General features: G+C 47.5%; 1 protein-coding gene across 3 annotated transcripts; it reads right to left on the minus strand.

Moving 5' to 3' along the window:
- Nucleotides 1-649: 649 nt before the first annotated feature.
- LOC116936941 (uncharacterized) lies at nt 650-19,058 on the minus strand. 3 transcript variants are annotated; one of them, XM_076057892.1, is made up of 4 exons: nt 17,732-19,058; nt 15,238-16,653; nt 5,322-5,389; nt 650-2,809 (listed from the first exon to the last, which is right to left on the minus strand). In XM_076057892.1, the coding sequence occupies exons 2-4, from the start codon at nt 15,586-15,588 to the stop codon at nt 1,612-1,614; spliced, it is 1,617 nt and encodes a 538-aa protein (XP_075914007.1). In that variant the 5' UTR covers nt 15,589-16,653; nt 17,732-19,058; the 3' UTR covers nt 650-1,611. The 3 variants fall into 3 exon arrangements, with proteins under 3 accessions (XP_075914007.1, XP_075914008.1, XP_075914009.1); XM_076057893.1 differs by having other exon boundaries at nt 15,238-16,656; XM_076057894.1 differs by lacking the exons at nt 5,322-5,389; nt 15,238-16,653; nt 17,732-19,058 and adding an exon at nt 9,651-9,772.
- Nucleotides 19,059-19,244: the final 186 nt, after the last annotated feature.

A 19,244-nucleotide genomic window follows, 5' to 3' on the forward strand; every position in this document is an offset into this window, starting at 1 on the left:
TGCCATGACATTCTGTGCAGGCTATACGGGGGATCTTTGTCTTTGTGTTGGGAGCAAGTTTGAGTGGCGTGTAGCCGTGGGAGCTGAACGGACGCGTGCTGCTACTGACAGTCGTTGACTACGGTGGGACAGACGCTGATAGACACACACAGACAAGACAGGCGGACAGACAGACAAGAGAAACACAGATACAGAGACGACAAAGACAGAGATACAGGCAGAGAGAGACACAGAGGCGAACAGAGACACAGACGGACAGAGAGATGTTGAACACACTTAACTCGCTCCATCGTTTTAATGCGGTGGGATCACGCGAAATTGATTTCTGTAAGACGAAGGTACTTTGAAAACCCACTGGCTATACTCCTTTATATAAGCGCACAACCTCATCTGTCCGTGATGAACGCTGCACTTTGTCGTTTCCATGCAGGGGGCGCTGTAAACCTACTAGCCCCCTGCATGAACGACGGAGGCGCAGGGGCAGACGTTCGATCACGTTGGAATCGATCTGCAGACGGCGGTCTTCTGGCACGGCCACGATCCCAACCAGGTGAAAGTCCGCATCGAACCGAACCCCCGGCAAGGCCATCTACTTCACGACGAGAGAAAATTCACACGAAATGTCGTTTTCAATTAACTCTTCCAGATGTAAAATTATACATGAGATTTTAATGAAGAAATAAAATAATCTAATTAATAAAAATAATACAATTCAAAGTTGTTTCATTTTAAAACTTCAAAACTGAGCACCGGGAGCTTGCGTGGATGCGTCGTTCGTGTGCAATTTTTTTGGTGACTTTCCTGGCCGAAGGTCGTAAATGGTTGTGAGGGGCGCCGCAGGCGGTCAACCGATGGTTGTCAACATCCAGACGTTAATCAGCAAGCAGCATTTCTAGTGCTAGACAAAATCTACGTCAGCACGAAATGCAAAATTATAATTCGTATTGTAGAGAGTACCTCCTATACGTGTAACTTTGAGTGGTATGCGTTATCTGTACAGGTTACTTCCAAAACACAAACTTTGTCCTAACATCACTTATTCAATGTTTGACCCTTACAGACAAAATGTTACATGTACACACACAATTATTAATTCTAAATTGAGTAATTTTAACTAAATTTAATTACTGCACTGAAATATACTGCATTAACAAGAAGCTATTTAAAAAATACGCACCTTCTGCTTAAGAGTTTATGTACAACATACTATTGCGCCATTCAAAATGAGTAGGCCATTGCATGATGGCGTCTGGGTCAAAATTGATCAAATTCAAAACATTACCTACAAACTCCACAACTAAGACGCCACATCAAACATCGCCCCCTACTGACAGGCTCTTGTCCACATGCAGGCCGGTGCAGGGCCACCACCTTGTGCCACACAGGGGCAGCTGCTACTTGGGGATGCTCTTCACGTGTTTGAGACGAGCTACGATACAAAACTCCGAGTTCCTGTCGCTCCTTGTTAGAGATCTATGCAAACCACAGGTCCACAAAGACTGGCTGCTCTACCCAGCAGGTTGCACCTAGGAATTGAGTGCTCAACTTCACGTTCTTTTCATTAAAGGCCTGTGACAAAGGTGCATCTATTGGAGTGACATCGTCTCAGGCTTACACATCTACCGAGTCTCCATTTGACTTTGTATTGTCTCGGAGGAAGTCCACCCACACCTCCACTTCCACAAACTGCTGGGAGTTGCCTCGCTCTGCCTCATAGTCAGAATTCTCCTCTTGCTTCACGTTGCCTCCATCGATGTGAAGGTCCCATTTTGGAGTTGAATCTTCATCTTCATATTTTACCCTCACTTCTTCGCTCTTCACCATCACTTCTTCACATTTCACCTCTTTATGTTTCACCTCGATATCTTTAAAAGTGTCCAAGCTGGGATTTTCTTCCAGTTCTTGTTTTATGAGGGATGGGCTCATTGCGGCACTTTGACTTTCACAAGCTGATATCAGACTCCACTCCTGGTGGATCTTCTGATGCTTGTGTGTTCTCTGGTGTGTTTGAAGATTTGATGACTGTGCAAACGCCTTCCCACACACACTGCACTTGAAGGTTTTCTCTATCGTGTGTGTTCTCTGGTGTGCTACAAGAGCAGATGAACGTGCAAACGCCTTCCCGCACGGAGAGCACCTGAAGGGTTTCTCTCCCGTGTGTGTTCTCTGGTGTGTTTGAAGATTTGATGACTGTGCAAACGCCTTCCCACACACACTGCACCTGAAAGGTTTCTCTCCCGTGTGTGTTCTCTGGTGTTCTACAAGAATAGATGACTGTGCAAACGCCTTCCCACACACACTGCACTTGAAGGCGTTCTCTCCTGTGTGTGTTCTCTGGTGTGCTACAAGAGAAGATGAATGTACAAACACCTTCCCACACACACTGCACTTGAAGGGTTTCTCTCCCGTGTGTGTTCTCTGGTGTGCTACAAGAGTAGATGAACGTGCAAACGCCTTCCCGCACGGAGAGCACCTGAAGGGTTTCTCTCCCGTGTGTGTTCTCTGGTGTGTTTGAAGATTTGATGACCGTGCAAACGCCTTCCCACACACACTGCACCTGAAGGGTTTCTCTCCCGTGTGTGTTCTCTGGTGTATTACAACAGCAGATGAATGTGCAAACACCTTCCCACACACATTGCACTTGAAGGGTTTCTCTCCTGTGTGAGTTCTCTTGTGCCGTGTCAAATGTGCAGGACGATCCATGCAGTATGCACACCGGTCGCATTGTTGCCTTGTGGTACTGAGCTGCGCCAAGTGCCTTTGCTCCATCAGACAAATTGTGCAGAGGAAGCGACAGAGGAAGTGACAGCTGCAGACAGAAAAAAGAATATCCACACCATCTACACGTCAGTATCGATGCACAGAGGAATGCATAAATACACAGTAACACATGACTAACATGTCTATACTTATTAATATATTAATGATATAGTGAAAAAGTGTCCCAAATTCATCACACGGGCTGTTATGGCACACAATGAGAGGGCAAATGGTTATAAACATGCCTGGAAGCCCTAGTGTCTTCAAAATGAATGTTAACCCAAAACTCCTAGCACACAATTTCGGCTGTCTGGCATCAAAAGGAATATTTATGAAAGCTAAATTCAGCTGACATAGCAAATGGTGTTGAAAATAGTACTATTTGTATTATGCAGAAATGCATGAATTAATGTTCACTCGTAACTTAGAGGTGTAAAGCCAGGCACAGATGTCCTAGAATGCTGGGATGAACAGTTCTGCCTTCAGCTGCACGTGTGCTGTGATAACTTCCTGACTCCATTCTTACAAAGAGTTCCAGAGGAAAACAAAAATAAACTACTGTTTCGATAGAACCTCCTTGCTCAATAGAGTTCAATGACTTTACTGCAAATACAAACTTGACACTGTCACACACTCAGAGGTGGAGTCAGGATTTTCAGGTAGAGGGGGGTAACCCCTCCAGCAATGAAAAATGATAGGAGTTGTTAGTAAGGAGTTAGTAACTCCTTACTAACAAGGACTTGTCCCTTGCTTTTTATTCAACGCGTGTGATCGGCATCGCGCTCGCTGAAGGTGTTTGCCTTCAGGGAAGTCGTGTGCTGTATACGCAACTGCGCACAGTTCTGCGAGTCGCTTGTAACTGCTTTGACGTTACTGATTGCCAATTGTGGACTCGGACTGTTGCCCTCTCATAGAGTCCCTGGCACGTAATAATATGCCACAAGGTGGAAGTGGAAGTCGCAAAATGCTGATTTATCTATATATATAAAAGGCAAAGTTGTGATTATGTGTCTGTTCGAAATGTTTAGTATACTTCCCGACATGCAACAAACTTGAAATTTGGCATGTGGGTAGTTTCCAGACTGTACACAATGCAAAAATGATCAAAATAGACTTTTGTATTTGGGGGGAGGGAGGCGCAACAATGCAAGTGAGCCGTGACATCATGTCACCCGCATGCGGCAGCGTTACGCAGTGTGCCGTTGTATATCAGGGTATTGAAAATTTGATTAAAATAATAAAAATGAAATGAAATTTGGAAAAATGCGTAATTGTCAGAAATTATGTCAATTGATGTATTTATGCGCATACATTATGCTAATTCGAGAGATAATCGTGATGAATTATGGGAACGTATGTGATTATGCTAATGCGAGCCGTTATGATAATTAGGTCCCGCCTCACTGACGAGGGTCGTATCATCAATCGGGATCGTACAATGAATCGTATGAAGTTATGCAGGTGTGATGTAGTGAGGGAAAAAAGTATTTGATCCCCTGCTGATTTTGTACGTTTGCCCACTGACAAAGAAATGATCAGTCTATAATTTTAATGGTAGGTTTATTTGAACAGTGAGAGACAGAATAACAATAAAAAAATCCAGAAAAAAGAATGTCAAAAATGTTATAAATTTGCACAGCTTATGCTGTCTGGAATTTCTAAGTGAATGCGACTATTTTCAGCTTGCACCGTCATTCCTTTCCCGAGTTGCCAGAATCGACCTTACGTAGAAGTGGGTTATGGTTAAATTTCCTTCAGTGAAAAACATCCGATTTAGTCAAATTGATTTGTTTCTGTTTTTTTCTATCTTGCAAGCATCGATTTTTTTCCGGGGTTTTCAGTGAAATGAGGGAATATTAAATTAATCCAAGACAAGAATCCAAGACCCGGGCGAAGGCGGGTACTGAAGCTAGTTACTAATAAACCCCAATGATCCGATCAAAATTAGGGATTTCGATCGGATCATTGGGGGGGCATGTGCCACCCCACTCCCACTGGCTCCACCACTGTCACACACAGCATGGTTCACAGGTGGTGGTGTGTCCAGACCCACGCCTGGCCAACTTCACCTGCTCAGTATTAATGCTTCCTCACTCCACCTAGTAATCATTGAGGATCAATCAACAAAGCCGAGGCTGCCTGTCTCTCTCTCTCTACCCGTGGTCGAGTGGATTTCCTTCCCGATCCCCTGGTTCCGCTCCATATGTAAAGAATGAACACCGCCACGCGTCTAGAGTGAACACCGCCACGCGTCTAGAGTGAACACCGCCACGCATCTAGAGTGAACACCGCCACGCGTCTAGAGTGAAGACCGCCACGCGTCTAGAGTGAACACCGCCACGCATCTAGAATGAACACCACCACGCATCAAGAGTGAACACTGCCACGTGTCTAGTGAACACCACCACACATCTAGAGTGAACACCGCCACGCGTCTGGAGTGAACACCACGCGTCTAGAGTGAACACCACCACACGTCTAGAGTGAACACCGCCACGCGTCTAGAATGAATACCACCACACGTCTAGAGTGAACACCACCACGCTGTTGACAGGCCCCACCTTGTTGTTGTTGTGGGCAGGTCGCTTCTGAAAACAAGAGTGGTATAGCAGCTCAACGCGGGAGTGGCCTGGTAAAAAATGAAAAAAAAACAGTGTGAATATTTAAAATAAAACAAAGTTACAAAGTAGCGAGCCAGGTGAAGAGAAATTAAAACTTAAGCAAGATACTCTTTGGTTATTTCGGTATCGTCATGTAGAAAGAAAATAATAATTCAATATTTGCATACGTTTCGATTGCAACACAAGTGGGTTCACGGGACACGGAGACGGTGGAGTAGAGGCAGCACTATTTATTCAAGCTTGGCAAGTTACACTGAGAAGGGGTAACGGCCCCTTCACCCGTATACACACTGGGACACCCTCTAGGCTAACAGCCTAACCACTATGTTCCTAGTTCCTCCGCTACAGGGGCTAGAGGAGGCTGTCTGACCTGGCCCTGGTCATGGCACAGGTCACGGCACCCCACCAGACAGACCGACCCTTAAAAGGGCTCCGCCTCTGAGGCTCTGGGGCCACACCACTGGCTTGCCCTGCCGCCCCTGAAAAGGGCAGCGGTCAGGGGACTTCCAGGGTCTATCCTAGGTCTCCCTTCTTCACTGGTTCTTCACCCTTGGCTTACCCCAACACTCTGCCCGAGCTCTCTGGCTCCCTGCCCTTTATACCAATACACCACTCAGAGGCGGGGCTATAGCGGACGTGGTTGTAGCCACCACGATGTGACTGTGTTCCCTTCCCGCAACACCCCTACACAAGCAATCATCATCTCCATATATATATACATGAAAGGGACATTTGTGAATATGTGTCAGTTTTAAATATTTAGCGTACTTCCCGACATGCAACAAACTTGAAATTTGCCATGTGGGCACTTTCCAGACTGGACCCCATGCAAAAATTATAAAAATACTTTTTTTTGGGAGGGGGAGGGGGGGAGCTCAATAATGCATCTATTTTTTGCACGGAAAGTGAGCTGTGATGCGGGTCATGTGACCCGCGCATGTGGAAGCGTAACGCGTGGTTAGCGCTACGCTGCGCTATGAACCCGGCGACCCGAGTTCGATTCCCGCTCACGGCCACCACCGGTGACGATCATTTGAACCGGTCCTGGGCCTCCCCTAGGTTGACTCAGCCTCAAACGAGTAACTGGTGTGGTACATTTTAACACGTAGGCTTATTATAAGTCGTTATATATGACAATGCCATATTGCGAAAAATGGCGATTTTTCTTCCCATCAACGACCAACACCACGGACAACGAACGAACCGTTCGAACGAACCGTTCGTTGTCCGTGGTGCTGGTCGTTGATGGGAAGAAAAATCGCCATTTTTCGCAATATGGCATTGTGATATATAACGACTTATTGTTGGTGGCTCAGCTGTTGGAGAGGATATAGAGTTTATTGATAACATTGAGGTAAATTCTGATTTAAAGCTTTCGTGACTGCAGTAATTCATATTCTTAGTTTTTTCCGGTAAAGTCACGTTGAAGAGAAACAACAAAATAATAATATATATATAAAACAATAAAAAATTCTCACGACGTTTCGACCATAACTCAAACGGTCGTCTTCAGGTGTGTTGGTTCGCATAAATTTATTTTTAAACGGCACATTTATTTATTTATTTTAAAAACGCTAGCGCCACGCGCAACGATTTGGCAGTTTGCCCAGGACTAGTCCATCTATATTCTGAAAAGAGGAGGCGGGAGACGAAATTTTTTATAATGTATGCTGTCTGAAAGCCACTGTAAGCGTGAACAATCAATTAAGACCTGAAATGGTTTATCAAATCTTTCCAATGATTGCTAAGATAGAATCCATCTTCTCGGTTGAAATTGTCTCTGTGCTTGTATATGTGGATAGCCTCATGAACGAATCTCTCATGGAAGCCAGATGGCTTACAAAGAACCTCTGTCTTGGAAAAGTCAATGGCATGTGAGCCTACTGAATTAGAACAATGATCTGCCACGGCCGAGGTGTTGGCCTACCGTGTTTAAGGTCTGCTTTGTGTTCACGAATGCGGTCCGAGACATGGCGTTTGGTTTCTCCAATGTAACTACTACCACAGAGGCAACTTAGTTTGTAGACACCAGGGTATTGTATGTCCGGAATCACATCTTTTACAGACGGAACCAGATCACGGATTTTATGTAATGTGTTGAAACGGACCTGGATCTTGTGTTTATTCAAGATTTTGGAGATCTTTTTTGTGATCCCAGCAATGTAGGGTAAAGTGATGGTTTTGAAAGGCTCCTCAAGAGGGTTCTTCTTCATGGTTTGAGTGATAGCTTTGCGGATTGTATAGTCGGAGTAACCATTAGCCCTAAGAGCTTGGTGTACGTGCTTGAGTTCACTGCTTATGTGTTCCTGGTCGGATATGCATTGGGCTCTATAATACAGAGTCTTGATGAGAGAATTCTTCTGTGATGGATGGTGGTGGGAATCCGGTTTCAGATAAGCATCCGTATGGGTAGCTTTCCTGTAGACAGAGTGGCTCATTGAACCATCAGGTCTCTTTTTAATTAGGACATCCAAAAAATGTATCTTGCCATCTATTTCGACTTCCAAGGTAAATCTGATGGCTGGGTGTATGGAATTGATGTGGTCGAAGAATTGGTCTAGAGCAGGCCGGCCATGTGGCCAGATGACAAAAGTGTCATCCACGTACCTCTTCCATAAGGTTGGGCATGTACACCAAGCTCTTAGGGCTAATGGTTACTCCGACTATACAATCCGCAAAGCTATCACTCAAACCATGAAGAAGAACCCTCTTGAGGAGCCTTTCAAAACCATCACTTTACCCTACATTGCTGGGATCACAAAAAAGATCTCCAAAATCTTGAATAAACACAAGATCCAGGTCCGTTTCAACACATTACATAAAATCCGTGATCTGGTTCCGTCTGTAAAAGATGTGATTCCGGACATACAATACCCTGGTGTCTACAAACTAAGTTGCCTCTGTGGTAGTAGTTACATTGGAGAAACCAAACGCCATGTCTCGGACCGCATTCGTGAACACAAAGCAGACCTTAAACACGGTAGGACCAACACCTCAGCCGTAGCAGATCATTGTTTTAATTCAGTAGGCTCACATGCCATTGACTTTTCCAAGACAGAGGTTCTTTGTAAGCCATCTGGCTTCCATGAGAGATTCGTTCATGAGGCTATCCACATATACAAGCACAGAGACAATTTCAACCGAGAAGATGGATTCTATCTTAGCAATCATTGGAAAGATTTGATAAACCATTTCAGTTCTTAATTGATTGTTCACGCTTACAGTGGCTTTCAGACAGCATACATTATAAAAAATTTCGTCTCCCCCCTCCTCTTTTCAAAAAATAGATGGACTAGTCCTGGGCAAACTGCCAAATCGCTGCGCGTGACGCTAACGTTTTTTAATAAATAAATAAATGCACCGTTTACAAATACATTTATGCAAACCAACACACCTGAAGATGACCGTTTGAGTTATGGTCGAAACGTCGTGAGAATGTTTTTATTGTTTTATATATATTTTATTATTTTGTTGTTTCTCTTCAACGTGACTTTACCGAAAAAACTAAGAATATGAACATTGAGGTAGTTTATATTTTGGTTTTCATTGGTTTTACTATATGGTATTCATTATATAGTGTAGTGTATACCCAGTTGCTTGGTGATTAATAGCTCAGCTTATTGAAGAATATATTAAGTACAATTATTATATTGATGTAATATAGACTTAGATTTTTCTCACATTGGTTTACTGTATGATAGTTGGAGGCCCTTTACCGTCCATGTACTAAATGCCTCTGTTGATATGTAAACTTTGACTTTAACACTGCTATTTTTTTGTCACGAGCCAATCCCTAGCTATTCCAATGCCAAATTCTCCTGTTTTCTAGGTCATTCACACCTATCACCGAGCTGAAAAGACGCCACGAATCTCAGCAGCGCTCACTGAAGCACTGTCGACCCCACAGTTCTGTTCTTTCACCCGAAGAAGGCCGCTTGTGTTGTGGTCGAAACGTCGTGAGAATTTTATCGTCTTATTTTAATTTTATTATTTTATTCTCATTTTTACGTGACTTTACCGAAAGAACCAAAATAAGATGATTCCCTGCAGTCACGAAAGCTTTAAATCGAGAAGAGAAAGCACACTTAAACAAACTGAGTAAAATTTGTAAATGTAATGCAATGCAACACAGTGAGTCGGTCAACACACAATTAACGCATAGCCTGGTTGATTACGTTCTTCCACAGATTGCTAAATTAAGCAAGAGAATTGAAGCAAACGCGATCAGGCGAGGGCAGGAGGCAAGGCCCCGCGTTGTAAAATTCCAACCTGGACATCGCTTCCATGCTCGCTGCTACTCAGTTGACATCCCTACGAGAGAGAGCGAGGCTCTACCTCGGTAAACAACAACCACCACCACCACAACCACCACCACCACAACAACCACCACAACCGCGATGAGAATTTCTCACTTCGGATTTGAGTGCAAAGGAGTGGCAACTTCCTGTTACCTCGAGACGTCACGCAACAGCAGGTGACATGACGTCACTTGCGGGGTACAAGATACTCCCCTCCCACAACGAGCGGCTCGTAACGTAAAAAAACATTATGCTAATGAGCCCGGCCCTCACAAACATTATATTAATGAGCCGCCAGTCACTGGGCGTGGCTTTGCCCAAATAAGGATTGGCGCTGGAACAGTTATCGGCAGCGGCCGAGCGGAGGTGACGTCAAGCTCAAGAGCGCGGTGGTCAGGGTGGGTGACATGACGTCACCAGCAAGCACATCTCCCCCTGGAGTATGACGCCAATGAGGTCACGATGCGCGGTGACGTCAGAGAGCGGGGTCAGAGTTTAAGTTTGTTAACACCCGACCAGCCGAGTTCCATTCCCGCTCGTGGCCAACACCGCCAGTGACGATTTTCTGAACCGGTCCTGAGCCTCCCCTACGTCGACTCGGCCTCAAACGAGTACCCGGTGCGGTGTGTAAACATCGCCACTAGGGAGACAAAGGCGGCCGGGCGTGGTGCTGGCCACCCACTCCCTCGTGTGCCGTCGCACCCTTAATAGGTGCTCGCTAACACCACTTGCCCCTACAGCAGGGGTCGGGAACCTATGGCTCGCGAGCCAGATGTGGCTCTTTTGATGATTGCATATGGCTCGCAGATAAAACAAAATATTCTCACTTGTTTTAATCCATCCATCGATTTTTCACTGCGCATGTCCTGTTCAGGGCTGCAGGAGCAATTGTCCATTATTTTAATTGGATGATACTGGCCTACGTTTGCCGTTGCTGGGTAAAACAGGTAAACGCCCCCTTTTGAATCAGTCTGAGACTGCGTCTGCTCGGTCATTAGCTCAAAGCTAACCCTTCGACGAAGAAGATGGCGAAAAGAAAAAAAGACGACGAGTATCGTACATTTCAGGACGAATGGACCGAAGAATTCGCCTTTGTGGAGAGAGCGGGTTCTGCGGTGTGTCTAATTTGCAATGACAAAATTACATCGTTGAAACGGTCGAATGTAAAGCGGCACTTCGACACGCGCCACGCTACCTTTGCATCAAAATACCCTGCGGGAGACAGCAGAAAGAAAGCGTGCCAAGAGCTGAGCAGGGTGCAAGCTAGCCAGCAGCAACTCCGCGTATGGACCCGGCAAGGTGACTATAATTCGGCTAGCTTTGCTGGTTCTTTAGCAATAGTGAGGAACGGAAAACCATTCACAGATGGCGAGTATGCTAAAACGTTCATGCTGGATGTAGCCAATGAACTTTTTGATGATCTTCCGAACAAAGACAAGATAATCAAACGGATACAAGACATGGCTCTGTCGGCAAGAACTGTTCATGATCGTACCATCGTGATGGCAAACAAAGTGGAGGAAACGCAAGTGAAGGACATAAATGCAGCGCCGTTCTTTTCTCTGGCTTTGGATGAGTCAACAGACGTGAGCCATTTGTCGCAGTTCAGCGTGATTGCAAGATATGCTGTTGGTGACACACTGCGCGAAGAAAGTCTTGCTGTTCTGCCATTAAAAGGGTCCACAAGAGGTGAGGATTTATTCAAGTCTTTCATGGAGTTTGCTCAAGAAAAAAGTCTACCTATGGATAAACTTCTCTCAGTGTGTACTGATGGTGCTCCGTGTATGGTGGGGAAAAACAAAGCATTTGTGGCGCTTCTCCGTGAACATGAAAATAGACCCATCCTAAGTTTCCATTGCATTATACACCAGGAGGCACTTTGTGCTCAGATGTGTGACAGGCAGTTTGGCGAAGTGATGTCGCTGGTCATTCGTGTGATCAACTTTATTGTTGCCCGAGCCTTAAATGATCGCCAGTTTAAAACACTGCTGGATGAAGTTGTAAATAACTATCCTGGTCTGCTTTTGCACAGCAATGTGCGTTGGTTGTCAAGAGGGAAGGTGCTTAGCCGTTTTGCGGCTTGCCTGAACGAAATCCGGACTTTCCTTGAAATGAAAGGCGTCGGGCATCCTGAGCTAGCCGACACCGAGTGGCTCCTCAAGTTTTACTATCTCGTAGATCTGACTGAACATCTGAACCAGCTCAACGTGAAAATGCAAGGCATTGGAAATACAGTGTTATCCCTTCAACAAGCTGTATTTGCTTTTGAAAACAAGCTGGAGCTTTTCATCACGGATCTTGAAACAGGTCATTTACTACATTTTGAAAAACTGAGCCAATTTAAAGATGCATGCACAGCAAGTGAGCCCATTCAAAACCTTGATCTCCACCAGCTAGCTGGCTGCACATCCAGTCTCCTACAGTCCTTCAAAGCACGCTTTGGAGAATTTCGTGAGCACACTCGTCTTTTTAAGTTCATCACCCATCCAAACGAGTGTTCACTGAACACAGCCGACCTGAATTACATCCCTGGTATCTCCGTCAGAGATTTTGAAGCAGAAGTGGCTGACCTGAAGGCCTCAGACATGTGGGTGAATAAGTTCAAGTCACTGAATGAAGATTTGGAAAGAATCACACGACAGAAAGCGGAGTTGGCGAGCAAGCACATGTGGACAGAAATGAAAAAACTCCAACCCGAAGACCAGCTGATTCTCAAAACTTGGAACGCGCTTCCTGTCACATACCACACATTGCAGCGTGTGAGTATTGCTGTATTGACCATGTTTGGATCTACGTATGCATGTGAGCAGTCATTCTCACATCTTAAAAACATCAAGTCCAACCTACGATCACGTTTAACGGATGAAAGCCTCAACGCTTGCATGAAGCTTAACCTCACCAAGTACCAACCCGACTACAAAGACATCAGCAAATCCATGCAGCACCAGAAGTCGCATTAATGGTGAGTGTTATAACAACATTATTTAAAAGAATAAATTCAGAGGCTTATTATACTGACATTTAGTTGAATTCACTTTTAAAATATATTATATGGCTCTCACTGAAATAAATTTCCAAATTTTTTGCTTTCATGGCTCTCTTAGTCAAAAAGGTTCCCGACCCCTGCCCTACAGTCTGTTAAGGCTATACATGGCATCTTTGTCTTTATGTTAGGTGCTCACTAACAGCACTTGCCATGACATTCTGTGCAGGCTATACGGGGGATCTTTGTCTTTGTGTTGGGAGCAAGTTTGAGTGGCGTGTTGTCGTGGGAGCTGAACGGGCGCGTGCTGCTACTGACAGTCGTTGACTACGGTGGGACAGACGCTGATAGACACACACACAGACAAGACAGGCGGACAGACACAGACAAGAGGAACACAGAGACAGAGACGACAGAGACAGGCAGAGAGAGACACAGAGGCGAACAGAGATATGTTGAACACACTTAACTCGCTCCATTGAAGGAGATTCCTCGATCTTTGCCCATCCCCGGAAGTCGTTCTAGTTTCTATTTCATTGGATGTGGTGTGTACGTGTAAGCAATGTGGGATATCGATGTACACAGCTATGAACAAGTTCTGCAGACAAGACGTCTTTCATATTCTTTTGTTCTTTCGGTAAAGTCACGTAGGTAGAAAAAAAATCACGTTTCGATCGCAAGACCAGCGGTCGTCCTCAGGCGAAAATATCCAGACATTGTCACGTACTTTGAAAACCCACTGGCTATATACTCTTTTATAAAGGCACACAACTTTATCTGTGACGAACGCTGCACTTTGTCGTTTTCATGCAGGGGGCGCTGTAAACCTACTAGCCCCCTGCATGAACGACGGAGGCGCAGGGACAGACGCTCGATAGCGTTGGAATCGATCTGCAGACGGCGGTCTTCTCGCACGGCCAGCTTTGTGTCGCCTCATCTCGATCCCGAGATCCCAACCAGGTGAACGTCCGCATCGAACCGAATCCCCGGCAAGGCCATCTACTTCACGACGAGAGAAAATTCACACGAAATGTCGTTTTCAATTAAGTCTTCCAGATGTAAAATGATATAAGGTTTTAATGAAGAAATAATATTATCTAATTCAAAAAAATAATGCAATTCAAAGTTGTTTCATTTTAAAACTTCAAAACTGAGCACCGGGTGCTTGCGTCAATGCGTCGTTCGTGTGCAATTTTTTTGGTGACTTTCCTGGCCGAAGGCCGTAAATGTTTGTGAGGGGCGCCGCAGGCGGTCCGGCTTGCTTCAACCCTTGGTTATCAACATCCAGACGTTAATCGGCAAGGACCAATTCTTGTCCTAGTTCGCCAACATATAAGACGTCATGCATAATTACAATGAGTGTTGTTGTGGAGAATGTGCTCTGCCTTGTAACCAAATACAAATCTGTACCAAAAATGCATTTCGAATGTGCTCTTAAAATTACCTCCTTGCTATGAAGCAGATCAGCAGACATGACATCTTTCATTCATCGATCTCTTCACAAATCAAAGGAATGTTTTACACAAGCTAAACCTAGCACAGCCTTCTGGGAGTGCATCATTGATTTAGTGCAAGCCACCTGTGGACCCTTATTGGTGCACAGCGCCTCAACAGCAGCCAGGCTTGCTTCAACCGATGGTTACGAACATCCAGACGTTAATCAGCAAGGAGCATTTCTAGTCCTAGTTAGACAAAATCTACGTCATCACGTAATACAAAATTATAATTAGTGTTTTAGAGAGTGTACCTCCTATACGTGTAACTTTTGAGTGGTATGCCTTGTTATCTGTACAGGTTACTTCCAAAATACAAACTTTGTCCTAACATCACTTATTCAATGTTTGACCCTTATAGACAAAATGTTACATATACGCACACAATCAAACAAGTATTCATTCTATATTGAGTAATTTTAACAAAATTGAATTACTGCACTGAAATATACTGCACCAGGTTACATTTAAAAAATACGCACCGTCTGCTTAACAGTGTATGTACAACAAACTATTGCGCCATTCAAAACGAGTAGGCCATTGCATGCTGGTGTCTGGGTCAAAATTGATCAAATTCTAAATACCTACAAACTCCACAACTAAGATGCCACATCAAACATCGCCCCCTACTGACAGGCTCTTGTCCACATGTAGGCCGGTGCAGGGCCACCACCTTGTGCCACACAGGGGCAGCTGCTACTTGGGGATGCTCTTCAAGTGTTTGAGACGAGATACGATACGAAACTCCAAATTGCCGAGGCGATTAAGCAAGTACCATATAAATGCAATTATTAGAACATAGAGAATGCTTGGGAGCTTATTGGCTCTCGCTCCTGGTTAGAGATCTACGCAAACCACAGGTCCACAAAGACTGGCCGCTCTTACCCTGCAGTATGAACCTAGGAATTGAGTGTTCAACTTCACATTCTTGTCATTAAAGGCCTGTGACAAAGGTGCATTAAAGGCCTGTGACAAAGGTTAAATACCCGTATAAACAGTCGGCCACCATCTGCGTTTACCAGCGTCGCTGATCCTACAACCCCGTACCGCACCGCCAACTCCGGGTGAGGAGTTAGCATTACCTCGCCCGATGGTCGGTGTGTGGGATCGGCGGAGGGGGTTGCCACTGGCACCAGCATCTCGGCGAGCGGCCCGATGGTGATGGCTGACACCAGCGTAGCGGCCACGGGTGTGAAGCGGGGGTGATTCGGTTCCTGTCCCAGGAACGGAATCCGCTCCCCGCCGCCCTCCACGGTGGCGCATCGCTGGCGGGGCTGCACGTTGAGCCCCAGCTTTTCCAGGAGGTCTGTACCTGCGATACACTCGTGGCACAACAGACTCGAGACATAGAATTCCTGGGTGCACACCTGGCGTCCGAGACGGACTTCTAGGGTGACACTCCCCAGAAGTCCCATCCCGGCTCCACTTGCCATGTGCAGCGCGCGATCCGGGGCCTGCAGATGGCTCACGGCGACCCCGAGCAGGCTGCAGTGCGTGGTGCTCACGAGTGAGGCCACCGCCCCCGTGTCCAGCAGAATCCGGGTGCGCCGCCCATTCACCTGCCCTTCCACCAGCGATGTGGCCCCCGTGATTCCCGCCACCAGCTCCCGCAGCCAGTCGCCCGTCCTCACCGCGTCGTTGGGTGTTGTTGCCGGAATCTGTGTGGAGGTCACTCGCTTGCCATTATTATTATTATCATCTTTTTGTGTTGGGACCTTGTCGATTGCGCACCCCTAGTTGGTCCACTCCGTAGGGGGCGTTGGGAGTTTAACCCTCGCGCATATCTAGCACGGGCGATCTGAGAATAGTCTCTCACGAGATGCCCTCGACGGTCGCACAGGTAACACGCCCGGGAAAGGGCGGCGGCCCCGCAGGGGCCTCCCCGCCCACTCCCTACTTCCCCTCCAGTACGCCGCTGCCCAGACTCTCCCTCTAGTCAGGCCACACTCCCAGTTAGCCCTCCTACCGTGGAGCGTAGTTCGCCCATCTCGGACTGGATTGTCTCCACGGTAGACTGCAGTTTGGTGATATGGCCGCGCACTTGGGTCACCTCCCCGCCAACTTGGGTCACCTGGCTGGCTATATCTCCCAGGCCGGTCTGTAGCCCTGCTACCCATCCCGGGGTTGTCTCACGGGATCCCGGAGGCTCCCTTGCCCGACCCCTTACCGTACTGGTGAGCTCCTCCTCCTCTGGGAGCAGGCTCACGATGGCGCGCTCTCGGCCCAGCCCCCGGAGCTGCGCGCGTTCACTGGAAATTCTCACATTTACGCGCGCGCTCGACAAGGGCGTTAAAGGGAAGACGTGTACAGCTTACATCGGGCTGCCACCACGAGGTGCGAGCTAAGTACCGCTGGATCTTCTCGGCGGCGAGGTCCTCAATGACCTCAGTCGTGTACCCCGGGCGTGCGATCTTTGTTAGCGTGCGCACATCCTCGGCATAGTTACGAAAGCCCTCGCCGGGTTGCCGGCGGCGCGCCTCCAAGGCTGCCTTTGCCTCCTCCTCATCACGCACACCAAAGGGCAGATCAAGTCGGCGCATCGACTCCTCTAACTGGGTTTGTGCGCTTGCGGGCAGGGCCTCCACAAAGTCAGCCACCCGCCCATCCAGGTTCATAGTAAGTTGGCGTAACGCCTATGCTTCCGTCCAGCCATTAGTATCTTTAGCCCCTATGATGTTGCGGGCAAACGCTTTCCACGAAGGGGTCCCCTGGCCGGTGAACACATGCCTTATTTTTGCATGGGGTACTACGCATCTCTCCCGTGGAGATGTGGGGGTTCTTACCACCTCTGACACCATTTTGTGGGGGCTAATGCCCCCCTCCCCACTCCCCATTACGTGGGGGCTGAACTCCCTCTCACTCTCCACGAGCGGGGGGGGGGGGGGCGCCACGTCTAATTGGTGGGGGCTGGTGCCCCCCTCCCCCTCCACGCGCGGGGGAGGTGGGGTGCGATGTTTGCCTCCCCCACCCCTGTACCCTCTGCGTTTTTGTCTTTCGGGGTCCCCCACGCCCCCGAGCGGGTGACCGCCCCCCCCCCCCGTACCAGGGTCCTCTCGGACCAACATAGCTAGCGGCTGGCCGACCCCGCCTAGGGGTTGATGACGCGCGAGTGTTTGACTCGCCACTGTGTGGGGATAGTTAATAATTTCCACTAAGCCGTCGTGTCAACAAGGCCAACGCTCCCGCGCGCGCGGTCCGGGTATTAATAAATTAATCGGCGCTCGCGCGGCCCCCCCCTCCACGCCCGTTTTCTCCGCGCGACACCCGCTCGTGTCTCCCCCCTTAACACTGCGGTGCACGCATATACATGCGCCGGCCCACACTGATTTATAGTCATCCACGCACCCGTCGTACGCCGATCGCTGTTTCCACCGCTCTTCACACGCACACCTGCACCACGCGTCACAACGTCAGTCTGTGCTAAGATTTATTTCCCGGAGCGAATAGGGACCCTCGTTTATGCCCCCCCCCCCTCCAGCCAGAACTCTTCCTCCTATCACCTACCCGTCGCAGAGTGCGTCTATCCCCCAAGCTCGAGCTGACTGAATTGGCCCCCCCTTTTCCATACCTACTCACCTCTTCAGCTGCATGATGGGGGTTGGGGAAGATGCTCGCCTTGGGGACTTTTTCTAGCTGACCGTTTCCAGCTCCACCCTGCATGCGTCGAAACGGACGCTGAGGACGGCTGGTCTCTCCCGCCGCTCCAGAAGAACTCTGATCCAATTTGCCCTCCCTCCTCCCTTATGTTCCCAAAGCCCGTTAATCCCCGGGTCATATGACGTCATCCTGAGCATCCAATCGAATCCTCTTTGCTGCCGTTTTGAGCGCTTTGGCCGTTGGGGGGGGGGGGGGGTCGCGTTATCCCCCCCCCCTTCCCATTGTCTATGTGCCTATATTCTTTGCAGTTGACTCATCGATAATCCCCTCGCTCCCTCCAACTTAAGTCAACTCTTATCTGCCTAGGGGCTTTTTCCTCCCACCCCACTGTTTACCCTGCCGCTGGGTACCGGCTGAAGGTCCCACCACATAATACCCATGATGGTTAGGTTATTTAGCAAGTGGCCATGATGGTTAGGTTATTTAGAAAGTGGCCACGATGGTTAGATTCTTTAGCAAGTATCCATTATGGTTAGGTTATTTAGCGAGTGTCCATAATGGTTAGGTTATTTAGAGAGTGTCCATGATGGTTAGGTTATTTAATGAGTGTCCATGATGTTTAGGCTATTTAGCAAGTGTCCATGTTGATTAGGTTATTTAGCAAGTATCCATGATGGTTAGGTTACTTAGCAAGTATCCATGTTGGTTAGGTTATTTAGCAAGTGGCCATGATGGTTAGGTTATTTAGCAAGTATCCATGATGGTTAGGTTATTTAGCGAGTGTCCATGTTGGTTCGGTTATTTAGCGAGTTTCCATCATGGTAAGGTTATTTCGGTGTCCATGATGGTTAGGTTATTTAGCGAGTTTCCATGATGGTTAGGTTATTTAGAAAGTGTTCATGATGGTTAGGTTATTTAGCGAGTGTCCATGATGGTTAGGTTATTTAGTGAGTGTCCATGTTGGTGTGTATGTTGAACTTCTTTCACACCGTACATAGCCAACCATGCTCATCGGAGGTGCGGGGGAAGGACAACAAACTAAGCACAAAAAAGTTCTCAAGAAAATGTATTTTCAATCTAGATTTTAAAAATGCGTAGCTCCAGTAAATTCCTAATATCGGAAGGAAGAACATTCCAGACGGCTGCAGAAGTACATCTGAAAGCGTGCAATGCAGCGACCGTCTTTGTTCAATGACTAGCCAAAAGCGGCTCGTCATTGAGTCGACGTAAGGGAGGCTCAGGACCGGTTCAGAAAATCGTCACTGGCGGTGTTGGCCACGAGCGGGAATGGAACTCGGCTGGTCGGGTGCGGAGCGCAGCGCTCACCACGTCACTGCCGCTCCCCTTCTGGCAACAAACTTGAACTCTGACTACGCTCTCTGACGTCACCGCGCATCGGGACCTCATCGGCGTCAAACGCCAGGGGGAGATGTGCTTGCTGGTGACGTCATGTCACCCACCCTGACCACCGCCCTCTTGAGCGTGACGTCAC

The sequence above is a fragment of the Petromyzon marinus genome, chromosome 85, assembly GCF_048934315.1.
Source record: "Petromyzon marinus isolate PM22_M1 ecotype Great Lakes invasive population chromosome 85, UKy_Petmar_22M1.pri1.0, whole genome shotgun sequence".
NCBI lineage: Eukaryota > Metazoa > Chordata > Hyperoartia > Petromyzontiformes > Petromyzontidae > Petromyzon > Petromyzon marinus.